Source organism: Corythoichthys intestinalis, chromosome 8 (genome assembly GCF_030265065.1).
Source record: "Corythoichthys intestinalis isolate RoL2023-P3 chromosome 8, ASM3026506v1, whole genome shotgun sequence".
NCBI lineage: Eukaryota > Metazoa > Chordata > Actinopteri > Syngnathiformes > Syngnathidae > Corythoichthys > Corythoichthys intestinalis.
The window spans coordinates 40333457-40357252 of NC_080402.1; the positions used below are offsets into that span (position 1 = coordinate 40333457).

Consider the following 23796-nt stretch of genomic DNA (forward strand, 5'->3'; position numbering starts at 1 on the left):
CCACTCTCACAGGTAGTTAAGATAAAAATGTTTCAAAATGAGTACATTGAATACAGGATAACAGACATCAATGATATTCCTGTGATATTTTGTGCTGTTTATTTATTTTTTAAAATTCTTTTTAACGATTTGATTTTGGTAATTACATGTCCCCTTTACATTTTATTATCTATTTATAAAATGCATATACACATCCACACTAACATAAACACTGCCTTTGCTCAGACCTCTGTGCAGATCTGCCAGAGTTGGAGATAGTGAGCCTCCTGTCAGAGGGTCAGCCAAACTACACTCTCCGAGCAGACTGTGTATTTGGCTATGACAATGACGACTGGCTGCACACTCCTCTGCTGCAGCCAGAGGTCGTCCTTGGCCTCACTCACCAGCAAATTGAAGAGACATTCAAGTACTTCTGTGAGTGTTTTCTTCTTCTTAACCAGTGACGTGCGGTCAGGGGAGGCAGGGGAGGCAGAGCCTCACCTGTCATCATGACAAAAAATAATTATAGCATCAAATTTATATTAATATTTGTCCATTGCTCTTTATGTATGACTCATTTCAAACATTTTTTATAGTCAAAATCGCTGAATTTGCCTATTTCCTGTTCAAATAAAGAAATGAAACGAGAGGTGCGGCAGCAACGAGTAAAGCCTCACCTCTGAATGCGCAATCCATAACAAACAGGGTGGATACATGGAATTGGAGTGTGCTGGTTGCCGTACATCTGCATGTCGCCATTATAATGTTTCCAGATATTTGTTTATTTGACCTGATTTTCCACAGTCTGGCTAATGTCCTTAACCCTTAAAGTTTAATGTTTGTTAGCGACATACAGTATTTAGTTTTGCTGATGGGAAATAAAACCACAGTGAAAAGGCACAGGTTGCGGCAGATAGTACTCTGCCGCACTGAAAGGGGGTGTACGTGAAACTGGACTTTCCGTCAAAAGTGGACGCGATTAACACAACAACGGAGCTAAAAGGTTTGCTTCAAACTACGGGACAGAAGATAACTCGGTTTTGCTGAGAAAGATGAAAGGTTAGCTAGACATTTGGACACATCCACTGTGTTGTCTGGCTTGTCAAATAGAACACAAAACGATCTAATTGAAGCAATCCTCTCCATTGAGGCGGAGAGATTTTTTAAAGTAAAGGAAAATAAGGAGGACTTTTACAAAAAGGGCGTAGGTTTGTATAGGGACGGTAGGGACATAACACTACCAACTTTTCAGGATGCTAAAATTGTCCCCACCAACTTTTAAGCAACCTTACCTTTTTTGCATGATATAATGTTCAGTTATATAGAGAATTTAGATCTTTCAATAGTTCCACATGTTGTAAGGATAGAATTGACCCTACCATTATTAAGTGAATTATTTTCATTATGTTTATATTTGCTAATAAAAACCAGACATTTATTCAGGAAGTTTTCAAAATGTTTTAGTATTTTTTGAAAACAAAGGTTTGAATCGAACAGTGTATCATCTGAACCAATGCACGTAAAAGTTATTATCAGTAGATAAGGATTTATTTTGCATTGATCATTTTGCCTATTAATTAATTAGGTTCATATACGTGAGAAATGTGGCCCTTTGCCCCCTTCATCCAATCTGTTTGGTCTTTTTAATGTCCCGTCCCCAGCAAAAAGTGTACCTACATGCAGGTTATGCTGTTATATCGTCCCTATGAATGTTGAGACCAAACCTATGCCCTTCCAAAGTAATGGCGGTTTTTGTGGTGTAGGACAGGCGCAAGACCACAAACAGTTTTCATTTCAATCTTATAAAAAAAACAAAAAAAAGAGCTTAGACTAAGAAAAATACAATACAATATTTAAAAACTAAATTTTGGCCTTAAATAAAATATTCTTTGTTTTCTTTTTCTTTTCACACTTTTTGTTTAGCAATCTGTAATAAATTGATTAAAGTATCAGAATTAAAAGTTTAATTTAATTTAGTTTAGTTTAATTCTAAAGGTCAGAATTGAATTCTGTGGTTTTGTACACCACTCTTTACTCTCATTTATGTTGCATGAATTATAGAATTGCGACGGCCAACACATTGAGGGTGTAGAGCAAATGCATGTTATTTTCTTACTTTTACGTATCGATAATATGTACCGTGTGTGCGTGTTTTGTGAAGAATGCTGATGAGATGTGAAATAACCAGTAGCCAATTGAATAAGCTACCCTTTTTGGTTTATATATTTGGAAATCTGACACTAAAGGAGTCAGTGCCTCACCAACCATGAACCTCACCGCACGTCACTGTTCTTAACATTCCTCCTATGATGATTACAGGGAGAAGGTCCAATTCAATTAATAATTTATCGGTCTCATGTCTCAAAATGTCCCTTGATTCTGTTGATAAATGTCTATGCTTTTTGTCTTGCGTCTGCAATGACCCAAAATTCACAAAGATTACGCTTTAGCTGACGTCCTCTCATCCACACATTGCCACTTCAGTGAACCACGCAGATCAACAAATGTCACCAAGCTGATTAACCTTCTGTCACTTGGCTTCCTCAACAGTTTCCACTATAGCTCTGCAGACAGAAAGGTCAAGAGGCCATGTTGACACATTGATGACATGTTGACATGTACTGTATAAAATGAATTGATTCTATATTGGAATGATGAGCTTTCGTATGTATTTTTTGTCGTGGGATTTTGTGGTTAGATTTTTAGACCATTTGGATTGCAGTCATTTTCATTTTTTGACATAGCCACCATTTCATAGCACCTTTAACCTTGCTCCAGTAAAAATCCATTCAGTGTTAGAAGAAATTATTTAATGGCTCTCATCAAATTTTCTACTACTTAATAGCTTTAAAACAGAAGTCCTCCTTGGAGGCACCCCCTTCAGGCTCACAAATTTTAATAATTTCTCCCTATTTCCATCAACAATGTATCCATCTATCCACAGCCTCCAGAATAACATTTTATACTACGAGCACAGTGGCCCCTAACTTAAAATTTTACGGGCGCAAGCAAAAGATTCAGTAGCACACACTGTAAATTGACATGCAGTTTTCCTCTAAATTTTCACTATTTAACCGGTAAATAATATCATAATCAATGCATAAAATTGCAAACTTATTAATCAACATTATATTCTCTATCAGTTTTGACATCAACCAGTATATCGCTTAGAAATTTGGTTGACATGGAAATTTTGTTCGATTTCTGTTGCCGTCACCTGGCACTACAAGCAATCAGCAATGGATTTATTGATTGACAAATCACCTTCGAGGACACTGGGTTACCCAGAAATTGACATCCACACGCCACACTTTGGCAACATGAAGGAGCGTATCAAATTTAGCAGTGTGCGACCAGAACATACTTTATGATACCTCTTGGCAGGATTTCTGGGACAAAAATAAAAAATCAGCAGAATTAGAAGTTGTTGGTGCTCAGAAAAGACCTGAAATTTTAAAATGTCCTCCAAATTAAAAGCTAATCAGAGACGAGCACTGACGCACAGGCAGAGGGCGGTGCGTGTCGCTGTCGCTTGAAGCTGCAGTCGCATCGCGCCCCGTGTGTTGGCTTTCAGGTCAACACGATGACTTTCGCATTTCGCCATCGCCTCCTGTGTGTCAAGTCCCTGATTCGGCCACCTTTGAAACAATGCCGGCGGGTTTGTTGGAAAGAAAGTAGTCACTTATTGTCCATTTTGCCATTGTTCCCAAGTCAGTCAAGTTTTCCCACTACCACAATTACAACCCACTGCACACATCGCCCACCCCCACCTTTTTCTTCTGTTGTATTTTCCCTTGGCAAACCAGCTTGTTACATTACTGCCAACTAGTGGATTTGATCGTGAAATGGTTTGTCAGCAGCAACAACAACAACGAAAAAAAAAACCTGCAAAGTTACTGGTAGCACATGTGCGAGTATATAAAAAATAAAAGCGTACTACATCTAATTTTAGTCGCAAAATGCGACCATTTGGTTGCAGTCTGGAGCCCTGATCCATCCCCTCAGGTTAAGAGTCTGGGTGTCATTCTCAATAGCACCCTTTCCTTCCGCTCCCGTATTAGTGATGTCATCCGACATATTGTCCCAGCTAGCCATGTGCCCGAATAAGATTCTGCTGGTATGATAACCTTAAGCCAAAATATCACGGTTTCACGGTATCACAGTATTGCAATTACAGCTCTAAAATGTGTTACTTTGAGATATCTGGGTTTAAAAATTGAACAGGATTGTCATTTTTCAAAGCATATTAGCAAATGGAACATACGTATAATGTTAAGTTGAAAAAAAAAATCGAAATAAAATTAAAATAAACGCAGTAATTTAGCTATTATTACCAACAGAACAAAAATAATTATTTTCCATAAAAAGCATTGCTTGGTACACCAGACTCACCGCTGTTCCAGCTATTGAGTCTGGCCACCATTCATGTGGATACAATTTCCAGGGCAGAGCAAGCCACAGCAAACAGACAGACAGCGGAGCGGACCAATCAGCGACGGGCAGACGTGACGTTAGTAAAATGACGAGGGAAGGACGAGGGACTTGCGCGCGGAAGTAAACATACGAAGAGAGCGGAGTTTATTCAACATGGCTAGCGCGAGACAGACTGTTGTCAATGACTCGTGTCGACGTGTTTCTGGTAATTTAAAACGGATTTTACCGTGGATTGGAACATATTCTCGGCTCTCCCGTTCACCATCTGTGTTGTTGTAGAGACGACTTTCGACGCGCAAGAGTGACGTTGCTCATTAAGAACACGTCACGCAAATAAACGAATCTGATTTGTCGATTGATTTTGTACCTGCTCGAGAGGCCATTAATGGGCTGGTTCCCAGACTATGCTCTCAGTGTTTGAAAAATACAGGGAGAATAGTCTGGCAGAGCCAGGCAATAAAAAGCATGTGTGTATGACTTGTATCATGTTTACATTATACACATACGCTCTTTCTCAACACAGACAGTTGCCAGAGAATAAGACACCACGTTCTACCACCGTTAGACAAACTAAACACACTGGACTTAACTCTCGTAGCTGGTCGGGAAACTTTAATGACAGTGTCTACTAACCTTTAATTTTGTATAAATGCGAAATCCTATTGGAGGTATTGCCTCCTCGGCAGCCCATCTTCCGCAAACATGTTTTACATGTCGGTTACCTCTCCTCCTCCAAGCCGCGGCTGTCTGCAACTTTTCTGTCGGCGAACTATTCCCATACCGGCAGTTTCGTTTTCTTTGATGCGGGGAAAAAGGTTTTGGAGTTTCACCTCCTCCAGCCATCGTTTAGCACAGCTGACTCACTGACACTGAGCAACATCCAGTGGGGCAGGGTTGAGCCTTGCAGCTGCGAGGGATTTCCCCCTGCATTTTTGGGACATAAAAAATACCTAACACCTTAGGGACGGTATGATGGAAAATTTTTGCTGTTTTGAAACCTTGACGTTTGCATATCATTGTATACCTTGAAACCGGTAATTGGCACATGGCTAGTCCCAGCACTTCTCTTTTAATATGAAACGGAAAAGGTGATTCAATTTTGGGGTAATGAGGTCAAAGGTAATAGAGGTCGCAATATCTTGATTACGCATTAGCCTATTTAACTCAAATTTGCAGGGTAGCTGATAAAATCAGAAGAGAGGGAGTGATGACATTTTGGGGCATGAGGGCAAGGGCAGAGTGCCCACTCTACCAAATAAGGCAATGCTTTGAATTTGGGTGCATAGGCAGAAGCCTGTTCTCTCAGAGTGCTCCTTTCATTTTAATACATTGACATCCAAAAGGTACTTGTAGCCCTCTTTGGTATTTATTTTGGCAAAAAAATAAACAAAGCAAAAATCCAGAGCAGTAGGTGCCACCATCTTGAAACGCTTGTTGACCCTTTGAAGGATAGAAACTCATGAGCTTATGTGGCTACGTCCTCATAATGCTAGTTAGTTTGTACGTTGGGGATGCCAAGACACATGCTCCTATGTAGAGCAGGACAGACTAACCTTTTAACTGGAAGTGTTTGGCTCTCTCAGTTAACATATGGTGTTGTTTAGTTTCATTGGAACCCTCTGTTATATCTTCAACACTGTCAACCTTTAGGATGAACGCTGAATAAGATTACTATATTTCATCAAATAAATGCCTTCATTTTTTCCCACATGTATAACAAAAATGGCTGGAAATTGGGATTATCCCAGTTCATGTTATTTACGGTCAGACTTTAAAATTCAAAAGATGTAATATGATTATTTTGAAAATAAAACAAGTAACATTTTGGGAAGATTGTTCTTTTAAATGAGTGTCCAATTCCTCATTTTGGATCAATGTTGGGGACTTTTTCCAAACCGGGTTTTAATGCTTTGCAGTTGATAGTTTCCATATTTACAGTGAAAGATCAGTACAGGCTTTACAATGGAAACTCCAAAGCACATAAACATCATATTGTTTAATTTATATTTATCTCATACTGAGTGAGACTTACCGTATTCTTCGGACTATAAGTGTTTTTTTCATAGTTTGCCTGGGGGTGTGACTGATACTCTGGAGCGGCTTATGTGTGAAATTATTAACACATTATTATATCATTTCATATGTTATTTTGGTGTTTTGGAGTGACACTGATGGTTTGGTAAACTTGTTAGCCTGTTCTTTATGCTATAGTTATCTGAATAACTCTCAACAGCTATGTTACGTTAACATACCGGCCACATTCGCATTTCATTGTTCATGCATCATGTAACATTATCATACTGTACACTTATTCAGCATGTTGGTTTCTATTGTATTTTTAATTTAAATTGCGTTTCAAAATGACATTTCTGTTTTATGTGTTGGATTTTATCAAGTAAATTTCCCCCCAAAATGCGACTTCTACTCCAGTGCTACTTATATGTTTTTTTCCTCTTCGTTGGACATTTGATAGCTGGTGCGACTTATACTCAGGTGTGACTTATAGTCCGAAAAATACAGTATTCAACAACTCTTACCGTCAAACATTTTGGAAGATTTGTGACATTAAAACATTCTACAGAGTATTGCGTGACACTTTTGACATGGAGGATTCACTTATATGTGTGAAAAATGAATGAGGTGATTAATATTTAAAAATCTGCAGTCTCTGGGTTTGCAACTATAAGGGTCAAGGACAGACAGGGTAAATTTCGTCAGGTGGCAAATGGTTTCGAGGCCTACCAAGACTGTGCAAGCCTCTAATGGAAAGTCAGAAAAATTGAAGTTGTTCCTGAACAAACATGAAAGTTTCCCGACTATTACCTTTACCTTTATTACCATATGCATGTCTCTCAAAGAGTAGTAGTAGTAGTACTAGTTGTCTCTTGGTTCCTTCCATTATATTGAAAGCCACTACAGCAAACCAAGAAGAAAGGAGGGGAAAATTGTAGCCGAAGAAAAAAAACTATCATACAGAACACATACATTAAACAGGCAGATGTTAATTGGTCATCAAAACGCTGTAGAAATAAAGTTCAGACAAACAAAATAAGGAAACGCATCTATATTAAACTTTGTAAATGTTAGCTTTGCTACATTGAGGCGAATGGCGGAAAAAAGACAACCTACTAACCACTTTAGCCTGCTATAAAACATTGTCAATCTCCCGCAAACTTGCGGTTAAAAGTTGACATTTCAAACATGAAAAATCGCTGGTAAACCGCATTTGCAAATGAAAAAATGAAAGAAAGAAAAAATCTATTACTGACACCACATGCAATGACAAAGTGTTTTTTTTTTTTGCGGAGTGTAACGGTTAGCAGTTTAGTGAACGTACTTCCGGGGAACATTTCAAAATTGAAGCACATCATGTTCGTCATATAAATAACGATATCTGGAGTTAATCCCACATACTTCAGAATTCAGCTTTCACACTAAAAATAGCTTTAAATTACACCCTTTATGAAAAACCTGATTAGCAATGAATAATTACTATTATACTATTTTATGTAGTAGTATACTATAATATAAATGCTAGATATTTTTTTTGTTTTGAATAATGTTGGAAAGGCGAAGTCAGTGTTCTGAATCTGTTTACATTCCATTCTTTTGCACTAGTTATGCAGTAGTTAGTGCTATCAGCATTTGACCTTATTGTTTAGTTGTGATTTATTGTTATTTACGTGTTTATTTGTACTTCAATAAAGAATTTAAGTGTTCCAAAATGTTTTTGTGAATTAATAAGTGTCATCAAAAAAAGGTTGTTTTTAGTTGTTGTTGTTTAGAACCTCTAGGGTGCAAGAAGTGCATTTGTAGCTGCTGTTTTTATATTTCATTGTATTTAAAGTAAACATTTCATTGCTTTACTTGTGCGCATCTTGAAGTTATGTTTCTTTTCATATTAGTTAATCTCAATTTTGATCATAAATTATAGTTATAACACACAATTTTTTGTATGGATTAAGACAATACAAAAACGTTTCATACAAAACATTTCCTCTCACTACAATCAAAATATGAACAGATTTCATTCCTTCTGTGTCCATCAGTTCAATGCAAAATTAGTGGGTGTGGCTTTCTTTGCACCAATTTGACATAGTACCCTCTCTCTCTATCATGCTGGCATTACGTCTGTTTGGAGAATCAGAGCAGCCATTGACATTGGTGGAACCTACCATCTAGTGTTGCAGGGGTGGATGGGCTTAATGCTGCATCGTGATGAATGCACTAGCATTTCCGGTTTGTAGAATTTTGAGCCATGATAAGAGATGACGCAAATCTTTTAAGAAGGTGATTACGCCAGTGGGATTGACAGGGCTTTTCTTTCTTGTGAATAAGACCTTGCTTCATCCATGACCCCTCCTCTACTTTCTCCCGTCCCTCCTTACCCGCTATTCCAACGTGGCCAGGTGAACGTAAGCAGGAATGACGACAGATGGGCCTTACAGACTGACAGATTACGCATTAGCACAAGAAGCTCTGAGTCTTTGCCACCAACAAACACAGGTGTATACTCCCTCAGAGGGAAGGGGATCTTGTTTTTACCATACACACGAGGCGGCAGCATGATGCTGGGGACACGGCCAGTGTGCATAGGGAACCAACAGTAGAATCAGGACAATTTGACTGATGGACGGCAAGACTGAGTGTAGTTTTTCTGTGGTTACCATGGAAGTATGGAGCTCCTCTGCATCTGAGGAGGAGGAAGAAGAAGGGAATACTGTTGGTATTTTGCTAGAGGACAAAGCATGCCATAACAGCAACAACAACAATAACAACAACAATAATAACAACCTTTGCCGGGAGGTCAAACAAGGTGAGATGAGATATGATGGAATGTTGATTAGTGATTTTTTGGAGGAGGCACTTAAGATGTTTGGAGCCTGTTCAGCAGAGTTAATTTGCTGGCTGCTGAGGTTTCTGTTATCTAAGAGCTTTAATTATTTGCAGCGTGTGCTCCAGAGTGCAAGCTGGGATGTCATGTATTTTAGGGTCCGCAACAGTTAACAGTTGCAAAAGAATCGTTTTCAGGACTTTGCTAAAAATGCCTTTGTATACAGATGAAAATTTTCCAGTGAAGGTCATTGAATGTTTCTCTGCATACCATAGCTATGCTGTACATGTTCTTTATCCACAAAATATCAGGCTTTATTCTTTACGTGAAGGTCATTGCTCTAAAAATATTTAAATTAATTATTTTCTCATAATAATGATATGATTTGTATTTTTAATGATATGAATTTTATTCTATAGACTTTTTGTGATTATTTGAGCTGGGGTTAAATGAGGTTTGTCTCAAATTAACTTGACTGAATAAAATAATGAAGCAGGACCCCACTTACGCTAGAATTTGAATGAACCGCAGCGTGGGCAATTCATGTGTGCTGCTGCCCTAGATTCTCATCCAGTGATGACAATCTCATTGAATGGACATTGAAAGCAATTGTCATTTAAAGTTACAACCAATTGAACCTAAACTGTTGAATATGGCTCAGTTGCGGAATTAAAATGATTATCTAATGTCAGCTGCTCATTTATAAGCAGCAGTAACATTAGTGGCGCGTCCCCTCTATTTACCCTCTGTGTGACTGCTTCTCTAAATCAGCATATTTCTGGCGTCAACATCTCAACACTGCGTCATTGGCCCTTCACAAAACAAGACAATGATTATACATTTCTCTGATACATGTTTTAGTACATTTACCAGTTTAGAGACTTTGGACTCTTATTAAAAAACGCTCAAGTTCAGAAACTTATTTAATAATGCCTTGGCAAGATTTCACATTCCTTCAACAGACGACAATAGGGAGTGGAACAATGTGAATCTTAATCTGAGTTTATCCTTGCCAGTCTGATCCTTGCATCCCGACGTCATAAGTATCTTCTAAGTCAGCAATGCTCTTCCTGAGGAGAACAATACTGTATTAGGCTATTGCTTTATGTAGCTGTCCTAAATTAGCACCCCCCAAATTGATTCCTTTTAGCTGTCCTGCACGGTGTGGATGCTAAATTCAAAATTTTGGCAATAAATACGGATTGACAAATTCAAGGATTCAAGGATTTTTATTGTTTCATCAGTTCTTTACATGTTAATGGTGAGAAATTAGAACTTAGGTCCTGTTTTAAAAGCCAATATGAATGCCTACATGGGTGAATTGCAGACCCCCCCCCCCCATATATATATATATATATATATATATATATATATATATATATAAACCCAAGTAATTTGTATTGGTTGAACAGTATATTAATTTATACATTATATATTGTAATATATTAAATATAAAACAATGTGTAGATATATATACTCACCGGCCATTTATTAGGTACACCATGCTAGTAACGGGTTGGACCTCCTTTTGCCCTCAGAACTGCCTCAGTTCTTCGTGGCATAGATTCAACAAGGTACTGGAAGCATTCCTCAGAGAGTTTGGTCCATATTGACATGATGGCATCACACAGTTGGTGCAGATCTGTCGGCTGCACATCCATGATGCGAATCTCCCGTTCCACCACATCCCAAAGATGCTCTATTGGATTGAGATCTGGTGACTGTGGAGGCCATTTGAGTACAGTGAACTCATTGTCATGTTCAAGAAACCAGTCTGAGATGATTCCAGCTTTATGACATGGGGCATTATCCTGCTGAAAAGTTGGGTACATTGTGGTCATAAAGAGATGGACATGGTCAGAAACAATACTCAGGTAGGCTGTGGCGTTTTAACGATGCTCAATTGGTACCAAGGGGCCCAAAGAGTGCCAATAAAATATTCCCCACACCATTACACCACCACCAGCCTGAACCGTTGATACAAGGCAGGATGGATCCATGGTTTCATGTTGTTGACGCCAAATTCTGACCCTACCATCCGAATGTCGCAGCAGAAATCGAGACTCATCAGACCAGGCAACGTTTTTCCAATCTTCTATTGTCCAATTTGGATGAGCTTGTGCAAATTGTAGCCTCAGTTTCCTGTTCTTAGCTGAAAGGAGTGGCACCCGGCGTGGTCTTCTGCTGCTGTAGCCCATCTGCCTCAAAGTTCGATGTACTGTGCGTTCAGAGATGCTCTTCTGCCTATCTTGGTTGTAACGGGTGGTTATTTGAGTCACTGTTGCCTATCTATCATCTCGAACCAGTCTGACCATTCTCCTCTGAACTCTGGCATCAACAAGGCATTTCCGCCCACATAAATGCCGCTCACTGGATATTTTTTCTTTTTTGGACCATTCTCTGTAAACCCTAGAGATGGTTGTGCATGAAAATCCCAGTAGATCAGTAGTTTCTGAAATACTCAGACCAGCCCTTCTGGCACCAACAAACATGCCACGTTCAAAGTCACTCAAATCACCTTTCTTCCCCATACTGATGCTCGGTTTGAACTGCAGGCGATTGTCTTAAACCATGTCTACATGCCTAAATGCACTGAGTTGCCGCCATGTGATTGGCTAATCAGAAATTAAGTGTTAACGAGCAGTTGGACAGGTGTACCTAATAAAATGGCCGGTGAGTGTATATATATATATATATATATATATATATGGCGGAAAACACTCAGGTGACTTGAAGTTCCACTCTGAGACCCCCCATTTGGCCAAATTTCAAAATTGTCCGATATTCATGTGTGATACATCATTGGAAAACTTAAAATCTCAATTTTCTTTGGGAAGAAAAATGTTGAACAGGAGAACATAAAAAAAAAAAAAAAAAAAAAAAAAAAAAAAAAAAAAATTAAACAGTAAAACCCTAACCTTAACTGGAGCCAGAATTAAAGACGCCACGATTTTAACGAGATATTATCGCGTACTTACCTTGTTTCGATCCAAAAACTCCATGTAGCCTGTATCACCGAGTGTCAAGACACATCTGTGAATGGCCACAGCCGGATTTTTTTGTAATTTTATAGGTGAAACATGGTGATATAACAAGGGTCGCCATTCAGAAATCGCAGACAACAAGGAGTGGTCGAGATTTTGTTTTTCATATATTTACCCTTTTAAACTTTGTTTTTCAATTTTTCTTTGTTTGGATCAAATATTTATCATCTTAAATATTGGGGAAAATGCAACAGTAACGAAAAAATACTATTAAGCAATAGTTATGAGGTAGATATCCGTGACTTTTTTACAGACGCCAATTTTTTCATCGTGACGTAATTTGTTTAAAAGTTTAAAGTATGCGAGTGAATAATTTTTAAAAGTTTTTTTTTTTTTTTTAAACTAAATTTTAGACATCAATTAATTATTCCAAGCTAAAAATGACAGACATTTCAAATAATAAATACGATTACTTACCTTCTTTTTATGGCTAGGTTAAAGCAAAAGGGGTTGCGCGACTTCTGTAAACAGGGGTTTTCAGGGTAAAACGGACAAATTAAAAATAGTTCGGGAGCTTAATGAGCCATGAATCTGCTATGGCAGCATATAGACATATTGTTCTATCAAACACAACAGTTGTTTTGGCTTAAAATACAGCTGTTTCTTTCAAAGAGGAGTGCAAGAGCAGAAACTGCTTTTTCAGTCTTGTCTGTGTTTTCCGCCTTATATATTTAATATGTGTAGATATGTTGTAATTTAATATATTAATGAAAATAATTATTTATATATGATATGTGTATATTATTGAGAATATTAATGGTATGACAAGTTTTATCTTGCTCACTTTTTATATTTCAAAATTTGGTAAGGAAGTATTCTTTCCACAGATCAACGGCAAAATGACACTGGATGATATCATGATCCTAATATACATATTAACTGGTATACTAGCTGGATATGTGTGATGTGTAATCTTTTTGTCATCTTTCTGTATATGAAACATGTCAATTCTTGTTTTATTTTAATTTCAGTTGGATAAAGTAGCTGGTTTTAAGAAGTTAAATTGGATTACTATTACCATTTGTATACCATACTTTTTAAAATTGAAATATGTGCTCTGAGAAAATAAAACGCAACATGTACTGTAGATTTTCATTTAAAATTTTCATTTTTCAGTACAACCTCACATAAAATGTCATTCAAATGTTAAGAATCCTCAATTACAGTTAATGTCAACGTCTCACAATTATTGAAGCCATGTTTTTAATGACATGACAATTTGACATTTTTTTTTTTCATCGCTTTTTGCTTGTTTCATGCTAATTACCGTTGAATTTTTGTTACATTTGCTACTTTCGGCAAAATGTGAAATTACGATTTCTATTTTCCACTTTGATTACATTCTCGTATACCCAGAAATTGTATCCTTTCCCTATTTATATCAAATGTAGTCAATCACCTAATCTCTCCAATTCCTGTTTGGCCTGTGCAGAGCAAGCATGTTTGCCAAAGTGTTACACAGCAACCAAATCTACTGCCAACTCCTTTAGAACTTCATGCTAATTAGGCCCCTTTTAAAACGGCATGTCCATATATATATATATTTTTTGTTATCCTATCTGCAATGTTTTCAGGGAGTCACTGTATGGCTTCTTTATGTCAAAAGGTTTTATTATAACATGGTTGTGTGCTGCAGTAATTCACTAGGCTCAGGGTGAATGTTGTCTTTACAATTTATGGGCACCAATTGAATTTAATGACCATTTGGCTAAAAGCCTTTAGATTTTCTCCATTAGCCTTATTAGATACTGTGACAGCCTCCCCAACAAAGTGTTGGGTTGCTAAATCCAGGATCCCAATCTAATTACTTCGTTGTATGACAAACTGCAGCTAAGTTAAATATCCCACCTCATTCCAGTTATTCAGATTTAAGAGTTTGTCCTGTCGAATATGATGCTGAAAATTAATTGTCACTAACCAATTCCATTCAGACTGCATTTAGTGAAAGCATATCTGCAATGCCTGTTCCTATATATGTTAAAATGTAAATTTAGGAAACAAAGGTTGAAAGGAACATTTTGTTGGAAAAAAAACTTGCCTGTTTGTATACAAATATTTTGGTCTCTGGAGTGACTGCCCACCAAGTGTCAAATTAACAACCCCCAAAATGTTTGATGTAATCAATAGAAAACACTAACACATTAATTGCATTCATGTCTTTCTCCGTCTGAGACTCGGAAGAAGCACGCGTCACTTTCTTCGTCCATTAAAGTTTATTTCTCCAATAGCCGCGTGCAGCACAGTGGGTAGCCAATACAGGAAGGGAAGGAATTTAATTGGCTACAATAGTACTGGCCTTTAAAAAAATCTGACAACTGCCGTTTTGCCTACTTCCTGGGAATATTCTGTTGTTTCCCTCCACTATTACACGTAGGAAAATTAAGATTGTCTTTTCACTTTATTAAACAACATTCTTTTTGCTAAAGGTACTTTCTATCCCTTTTATGTTCTCATCTAATTGTCATTTTGCACATCTACTTCTCTGTTATAGGGCTGCAGCAATCAAATATTTTAGTAATTGAGTATTCTACTAAAAATTCCATTGAGTAATCGGATAAAACTTTTTTTTTTTGGAAAGCGCAATTATAAATATGGTGTAAAACACAGACAAGGCTGAAAAAGCAGTTTCTGCTCTTGCACTCCTCTTTAAAATAAACTGCTGTATTTTAAGGCCAAAAAAACTGTTGTGTTTGATAGAACAATATATCTATATGCTGCCATAGCAGATTCATGGCGCATTAAGCCCCCGAACTATTTTTGATTTGTCCCTTTTACCCTGGAAACCCCCGTTTACAGACGTCGCGCAACCGCTTTTGTTTCAACCCAGCCATAAAAAGAAGGAAAGTAATTATATTTATTAATCAAAATGTCTGTCATTTTTATCTTAGAATAATTAATTGATGTCTAATATTTCATTAAAAAAAAAAAAAAAAACGACTTAAAAAAATTATTCACTTGCATATTTAAACTTTTAAACAAATTACGTCACAATGAAATAAATTGCGTCTGTAAAAAAGTCACAGATATCTACCTCATAACTATTGATTAATTGTATTTTTTTGTTACTGTCGCATTTTCCCCAATATGTTAGATGATAAATAATCGATCCAAACAAAGACAATTTGGGAAAAAAAAAAAAAAAAAGTTTAAAAGGGTAAATATATGAAAAAGAACATCTTGACCACTCCTTGATGTCTGCGATTTCTGCATCGCAATCCTTATTACCTTATTACCATGGTTCACCTGTAAAATCCCTCCAAAATCTGACTGTGGTCATTCACATCTGTGTCTTGACACTCGATGATACATGCTACATGGAGTTTTTGGATCAAAACGAGGTAAGTACGCGATAATATCTCATTAAAATCTTGCCGTCTTTAATTCTGCTCTCGCGTGCCCTCGCCTCTGGTTAGGGTTTTGCTGTTTAAAAAAAAAAAAAAAAAAAAAAAAAAAAAAGCCCCCCCCCCCCCATAAAATACAGATTTAAAGCTTTCCAATGATTTATCACACATACATATAGGACAATTTTGAAATTTGGTCAAATTGGGGGTCTCAGAGCGAAACTTCAAGTCACCTGAGTGTTTTCCGCCATATACATTAGAAAAACAAGACATTTCACCTAATATTGAACCATTTTTAGGCAATCAATGTCTTTATTTTATATTTACATTGTTGAAATCGCCAACAATTGCATCTCAGATGTGTCTAGGAAAAAAACCCCAAATAATAATAGATAATTATTATTAATAGAAACCTAGCCCTCCGCATGGCTAACATTACGCTAGGAAGGTACAGTAACGTTAGTCTTATTTATTAGCGCTACTTTAACTTAATTTTACCTTGTTTCGAATATGGCTCCTCCGCTCTTGGGGTGCCTTTGGTGGAACTGCACCATTGAAGACGTGCAGTTTCGACTTGGTGTCCAGCTTAAAATGCTCCCACACTTTTGACATTTCTGCTTTATCTTGGTGCTTTTTTTTTCGCTTTCGTCGGCTTCTTCGTTGTTACCTCTATATTCATGCAGGCTTGAAATCAAATATTCCTGTATGCACGTGATGTCAGCGCGTTGTTCCGCATTAAAAATAGTCCGGGCAAAATGTCATGCTTAGTGCTGGCAAAATAAAATGATTCCTTGAGGCGGAGAAAATTCCTTGATCAATTTTTAAAAATTGAGTTACTCAAATTATTCAAGTAATTGTTTCAGCACTACTCTGTTATAAAATAAGAGGGCAAACTAACTTAATAACCACTCTTACACTGAATTTTGCAGCCAGTGACATGAACAACTTGTTTTGAAAAGTTCCGGGGCAAAAGAATCCCTTTTATGTTGTGGCCAAATTACTATTATGTAGAAGATGAAGAAGTTATAAAGAGAGTGTGGTGTTGGCACAAATTAGAGGTTACCTAACAGTGTTCACAACATTAGGTTCGTCAAATAATGTCATAAATAATGTTCGGCTTATTTGTCGACATCGGGTTGGCAGGTATTTGTGGTTAGTGATGTCATGCGCCACATTGCTTGTATTGATGTGTAATTTGTTCACTTGGTGATGAAATGCTTTCTGTGGGGATGATTGATTACATTAGCTAATACAGTGATCCCTCGCTACTTAGCGACTCAACTGTCATGCCCTCAGTGCATCGCAGATTTTTCAATCTTGTTATAAGCATCACGTTATAAGAATAAAAGAGTTCTAAAAACGTATTAATGTTATTATGTTTGTTTATATTTATGTCTATTCACTTACACTTACACGTATCATATGAGAGTGAAAGAATAAATGTACAGAATGCATTATTTATATTTATACACAATTTTATATATGTTATTTATATTGTTAAGATTTTATTTACATGTTTTAAACGATTCTTTAATGTTCTAATGATAACATGCATTTATAGAGTTTTATATTATATATTATTTATATACACTTACTGATCTGTGGCTCAGATAACTTGAAGTTCCGCTCTGAAAACCCCCAGTTTGGCCAACTTTCAAAATTGTCCGATATGCATGTGTGATACATCATTGGAAAGCTTAAAATATCAATTTTCTGGGGTAAAAAAATGTGGGCATTAAAAAGAAAAAAAAAAAAAAATGTAAACAGCGAAACCCTGTTTGGAGGTGAGAGCATGAAAGAGCAGAATTAAAGACGCCATGACTTTAACGAGATATTATCACGTACTTACCTTGTTTCGATCCAAAAACTCCATGTAGCATGTATCACTGAGTGTCAAGACACAGCTGTGAATGGCCACAGCTGGATTTTTTGGGGATTTTATGGGTGAAACATGGTAATATAACAAGGGTCGCGATGCAGAATTCACGGACATCAAGGAGTGGTCAAGATTTTCTTTTTCATATACTTACCCTTTTAAACGTTGTTTTTCAATTTTTCTTTGTTTGGATCGATTATTTATCATCTAACATATCAGAGAAAATGCGACAGTAAAAAAAAAAAAAAAAAAGAAAAACGATAGTTATGAGGTAGATATCCGTGACTTTTTTGCAGACACCATTTTTTTTCATTGTGACATAATTTGTTCAAAAGTTTAAAATATGCGAGTGAATAATTTTTTAAAGTAGTTTTTTTAAGCGAAATATTAGACGTCAATTAATGATTCTAAGCTAAAAATGACAGACATTTCGAATAATATAATTAATTACCTTCGCTTTATGGCTGGGTTAAAACAAAAGCGGTTGTGTGACGTCTGTAAACGGTGGTTTCCAGGGTAAAACGGACAAATTAAAAATAGTTCGGGGGCTTAATGCGCCATGAATCTGCTATGGCAGCATATAGACATACAGTTCTTTTGGCTTAAAATACAGCAGTTTATTTTAAAGAGGAGTGTAAGACAGAACGGCTTTTTCAGTCTTGTCTGTGTTTTCTGCCTTATACACACAAACAATATGTTAAAAATGGGTAGGGGGGTGACACTGCCTCGCGGTTTTTCACTTTAACTTGGTCCGTTCTGGTCTCCATTAACAGCGATAAGTGAGGGATCACTGTATTGGCTCTTTACAAGGTAAATGATTGTTTTAAGATTGCTCTGATGTGTTACCACTGTTTTTGTGTTACTATTACACAAACCTAAAATAAAACATAACAAAGGGTGATAATTAACATAACCTGAGATTTAAACTATACGGTGGGTCTAATAAAATTGTCATGCGCAGTGTGTGTTTCGGGTGAGCGCACCACCAATTAATCATGTTGATCATGTCACCTGTGTGCATTGATTAGTAATCTAAATGGGCAATTCAGTATTCCAAGGTGTAAAAAGAGCCAGCGACTGTTGTGCTATCCACACTGTACTGTAGTGTCCTTTGTTCAGTTTATTCTTGGCAGACTCTCCCATTGAGCTATATCAGTATCCAGGAGAACCAGGTCTTTAAAGGTTTCTTATCTCGGCTAAAAAGGATCAAGCTAAGAGGATCACTATCTGACTGAACACATGGAGTTGTTATGGTCTGTCGAAAACAGCCCCACATTAATGAATCGGTTATTTTTGTTGTATCTTTTTAAGTTCATATCAAAAATATTGAAGTGTATTTATTTTTGGAACATGGTATAATTGTGTATTTGATTCTAGACACTTATTCGTATTATGTAGAAAAGTGTCATTATTATAATACTGTAGTTAGTCAAATTACAAAATCAGGGTAATACACACATTTTCCAAAGTATTCGAAGAGTTGTTACATTTCACTGTGTACTGTATACATACGTTGCATACTGTATTCTATACGAATTCCCTCTCTCAGGAAGCTGGTTACTAGGAGTGGGAACCTCAGGGCACCTCACGATACGATACGATTCGCGATACAAGGCTCACAATAACGATTATCTCACGATATCACGATGCAGCGATTATCGATTTATTGGTCAGAAATTTGATACATTATATTCTACGATATAACTGTTGAAACGAACAAACAAAAAAGAGATCTCAAAATAGAAAAAGTACTGTTTAAGTCATTTATTAAAACAGTTACACCTTTTCTGTGCAAAATTGCTGTAAAATATGAATCTACTGCAAATTGTGTACCTGCACATATAGAGGAAACAAACCACAACCACTGATATCTCTTGGAGAGATCATGATGAATGGCACCCTTAATTTCTTTAAAGTTTTAAATCTTAAAAAAAAAAAAAAAAAAAAAAGAGTGCTATAGGTGTCAGTCAGCAGTTGAGCTTGGAGTGGGGCAAAGATAAAATTGGTGGGTCTTTTCTTCGTATATGACCTTCGTTGCCAAAAGCAATGGTTTGAGCACTTCCAACATCTGCTTCAGCATTTGAGATGTCGGACTCACAATTTTCCTCACCTTTAAAACAACAAAATAAAACAAAAAATATTAGTAACTTAATAGCTTTTGAGTTGAAATCCTGATTTTCTTTGTGCTGGAAGTATTGAGTGAATTAAAAAAATATGAATTGAATGTATAGAAATTAAAAATGCAATAGTTACCTATTTTTAATATGTAGGCTACATTAATTATCATGCACATCACCTTATATATCTTGGAAGCTATTCAAGCCATTTTTATACAGTAGCTTATTGCATCAGAATTGCAGTAATAACAGTTTGTGTAGTAAACTAGATGGAAAGTGGTTCTCAAATAATATCAAATAAATCAGTAAATTCATCTAGGCTTATTCAATATTCATTTTCAACCAGTTTAGGGTCCTGGTTTATTTTATATCACTCAAGACCAAATGTCATCAAAATAATACATGTAAATTAAAAAATCAATTACATTGCAAAACTTTTTTACCTCAAGTGATGAAAGCGAAGCAGTGAAGAAATCAGTGTCCACTTAGTCACCAGCTGCCAGCGAACCTTATTTTTGTTAGACAATTCTTGCATACAGCAAAGTCCTTGTTCAACTTACTTTCTTTCTTGTTGGTGTAAAATCTAAAGTGTGTCCACATGTGTGATTTGCAGCAATATTTCTGTCACTTTTTCCTCCACCGTTCTCTCGAAGCCTTTTTTTTTTCAACCCAGTTGGAGCTTCCTCTCTTTTTCTCTAGATGACTTGTGCGCACTTTACCTTCACCGCCACTCTTGAGCGCCCCTAGTGTACTGCCAAGGATTTGTTCAACAAACATTGAGCAGTTTACAGCATCCAATGGCCAATATGTCAAATAAAAGTATCGATACTTGGCGGCAGCATATCGATAACCAATCGGGTTGCAAAATATCGCGATATATCGTTGTATCGAGATATTGTCACATTCTTACTGGTTACATTAGAGGTCCCCAACTTTTTTTGCGCCACGGTCCAGTCACATGTAAAGCAAGATTTTTTTAGACAGGCAGAAAATTCTACCAAGATTGGATCCCAGAAATAGCAGCACTGCTTTCTAGCAGTTTTAAAAACTGTAATTGTTACATACCATACGGAGCGGGCGTGTTGCATGAAACTCACATGTAGAAGTAAAAAAACAAGTCAGTCTGCTGATTTTGTTTCTTAAATGCAGCTTTCTTTTGTTTTGGTTTGAGGCCTAGAGAGATGCACTTATATTTCCAAAATAAAACTTCTGCCAGACTCTGGTTAATGAAATATATTTTGTTTGGGCTTTCTCTGTGGCCTGGAATCAATTGTGCCGTTGCTTGCGGATGGGGGAAGGCGATTTATTACTGGATGTGGTTCCCATCTCCTTGTGTGAATAATACAGAAGTAGTATACAGAATATAGATGTCATCTTCCTTTTCTGAACTCTTTCCTTTCTTCCTTTCTCAGTGCTGTGCTCAGACAGAGTTGGCCAAGTCACCAAGACATATCATGACATTAAGGCAGTTACACACCTATTGGAGGAGGTAAGATACACATACAAATATGAACATGTATTTAGGATCATTTAATTCCTACTGTTTTTAGTATCATTCTTCCTAAATGAGATAAATTTCTGTCAGGAATAAAAACAACCCATGTTGTGCTATTTTGTCACATTGTTGGTATGAATGTAATCTCTTTCAGAAAGAGCGCGATCTTGAGTTAGCAGCACGGATTGGTCAGTCGCTCCTGAAACAAAATCAAGAACTGACTAGTCGAAATGGATTACTGGATGAACAGCTAGAAAGTGCAAAGGAGGAGGTACAACCAAACTCAACATACCTAATTACCACTTTAGTTATGAGCTCAACTCAATTTCTTGTGGCCTAATTTCCAGATTGCTCAACTGCGTCATGAGCTTTCAATGCGAGATGACCTCCTTCAGTTCTATGCAAGCACTGAGGAGATAGAAAATGCTGAATCACACTCACCGTGAGTAATACACACTTATATGCTTGACAATTGACAATGTGCAAAAAAGGCTTTAGCTGTGTATTCTTCGTCATAAAAAGACAAGATCTTTGGGTAGAAAATGCTTATTGTGCTGAGAGTCGGAGCATTCATGCAAAAACCTACTGAAGCTAATTACTGGTCAGCTCAGCGATTTTTCAATGTTTCAGTTTTCCGTGTTTTATACCGTTTCATTAAAAAATAAAGAAATAGCTATGCTGTTCTCTTTGACTTCTTAAAAACTAGTTATTCATCAATTATATTAATGTACACTATCTTAAAAATGAATGAAGCAGTCACATTTCTATTATTTAGCCATCATGACTACCCTCTGACCAACACCTCTAGTCTAAAACAGGAAAATGGACAGTGTAGAGTGAATAATTCTTTTTGACCGAGAGAGCCTTGGGAACTTCATGACTTGCACGCATGAAGATTTAATTGGTACCATTTAGTAACTGACACAGATCTGATAGATGGGGCTTAAACCAACTTAAGGCACTTCCTCTAATGCCTATTAAATGTCAGTCTCTGTGTAAGGTTGTTAATGGTCAGTGGTGTCAAAAGTGGCACAGGAATCTAACGTGAGAAGCAGAGAAATGGATCGTTTGGTCTGATGTAATCAAGAGCTCATTTACCTCATGAAACCTATTGACCCCGATTTGTCATAAAGCGTTTCTATTTGGAATGCATAGTGTAGGCTATATATTCCTTCAATGCATATTCATGCATATTTGCAAAATGCAAATTCGGGCTTCAATGCATTTACTGTCACTACTGCATTTGAACTGTAGGTTACAATTGGGATTTTTTATCTATATCTGATTATTTTTGGGGAATTTCTCTTCACATGTACAATTCTGGTGTTAATTTTTTTTTTTTTTTTTAACAGTAAAGTGGTCAGTTAGCCTGGTTTGACTTTCATGCCAATGAATTTAGTGTAACCACACAGTACTTTTTCTGATTCAGTCAACTTAAACTGTATTGTATATGCACAGTATTTCCCATGTGACAAAATATTTTTTCCCTTTTTTTGTAGAATTAAAAGAAATGAATCAAGCAGTTCTCTAAGCAACTTTGTCCATTATGACTTCATGCAGCAGAAACTGAAATGTTTAGAGGACGAGAACCGCAAACTTCGATTGGAGGTACTGTTGTCGTGCTTGACTGTGCACTGTAAAGTAGGTTTTTTTTGTTTCCGGTGGTGGCAATAATTCAAATGTAGCACTTTGAACATATATAATGTCACACCAGAGGTGGGTAGAGTAGCCAAACATTTTACTCAAGTAAGAGTAGCGTCACTTCTAAATTAATATTACTCAGGTAAAAATAAAAGTAGTCAACTAAACTTCACTTAAATACAAATAAAAAAGTATTCATTTAAAACAGGGGTCGGCAACCCAACATGTTGAAAGAGCCATATTGGACAAGAAAACAAAAAACAAATATGTCTGGAGGCGCAAAAAATTAAAAGCCTTAAATAAGCCTAATAAAGGCAACAGATGCTGTTTGTATCTGTATCAGCTACAGTGGGGCAAATAAGTATTTAGTCAACCACTAATTGTGCAAGATCTCCCACTTGAAAATATTAGAGAAGCCTGTAATTGTCAACATGGGTAAACCTCAACCATGAGAGACAGAATGTGGGGAAAAAAAAAACAGAAAATCACATTGTTTGATTTTTAAAGAATTTATTTGCAAATCATGGTGGAAAATAAGTATTTGGTCAATACAAAAAGTTCATCTCAATACTTAGTTATGTACCCTTTGTTGGCAATAACGGAGGCCAAATGTTTTCTGTAACTCTTCACAAGCTTTTCACACACTTTTGCTGGTATTTTGGCCCGTTCCTCCATGCAGATCTCCTCTAGAGCAGTGATATTTTGGGGCTGTCGTTGGGCAACACGGACTTTCAACTTCCTCCTCACCCCGTAGCGTCAAAATGATAACAAGAACGGTGAGCAAAAATCCCAGAACCACACAGGGGGACCTAGTGAATGACCCACAGAGAGCTGTGACCACAGTAAGAAAGGCTACTATCAGTAACACAATGCGCCGCCAGGGACTCAAATCCTGCACTGCCAGATGTGTCCCCCTGCTGAAGAAAGTACACGTCCAGGCCCATCTGCGGTTCGCTAGAGAGCATTTGGATTATCCAGAAGAGGACTGGGAGAATGTGGTATGGTCAGATGAAAACAAAATAGACCTTTTTGGTA

General features: G+C 36.9%; 1 protein-coding gene across 4 annotated transcripts in view; it reads left to right on the forward strand.

Annotated features, from left to right (window-relative positions):
* Positions 1-271: 271 nt before the first annotated feature.
* The window catches only part of LOC130920030 (trafficking kinesin-binding protein 1-like), a 49221-nt gene continuing 25696 nt past the window's right edge, over positions 272-23796 (forward strand). For 2 of the 4 annotated variants that reach the window (XM_057842827.1, XM_057842825.1), the window contains exons 1-5: positions 459-9229; positions 21038-21114; positions 21275-21391; positions 21468-21562; positions 22620-22728. In XM_057842827.1, the coding sequence (XP_057698810.1) occupies positions 9043-9229; positions 21038-21114; positions 21275-21391; positions 21468-21562; positions 22620-22728 (585 nt within the window). In that variant the 5' untranslated portion in view covers positions 459-9042. Of the gene's footprint in view, positions 415-458; positions 9230-21037; positions 21115-21274; positions 21392-21467; positions 21563-22619; positions 22729-23796 lie in introns of those variants that run through there. The other 2 variants (XM_057842824.1, XM_057842826.1) reach the window with 2 other exon arrangements.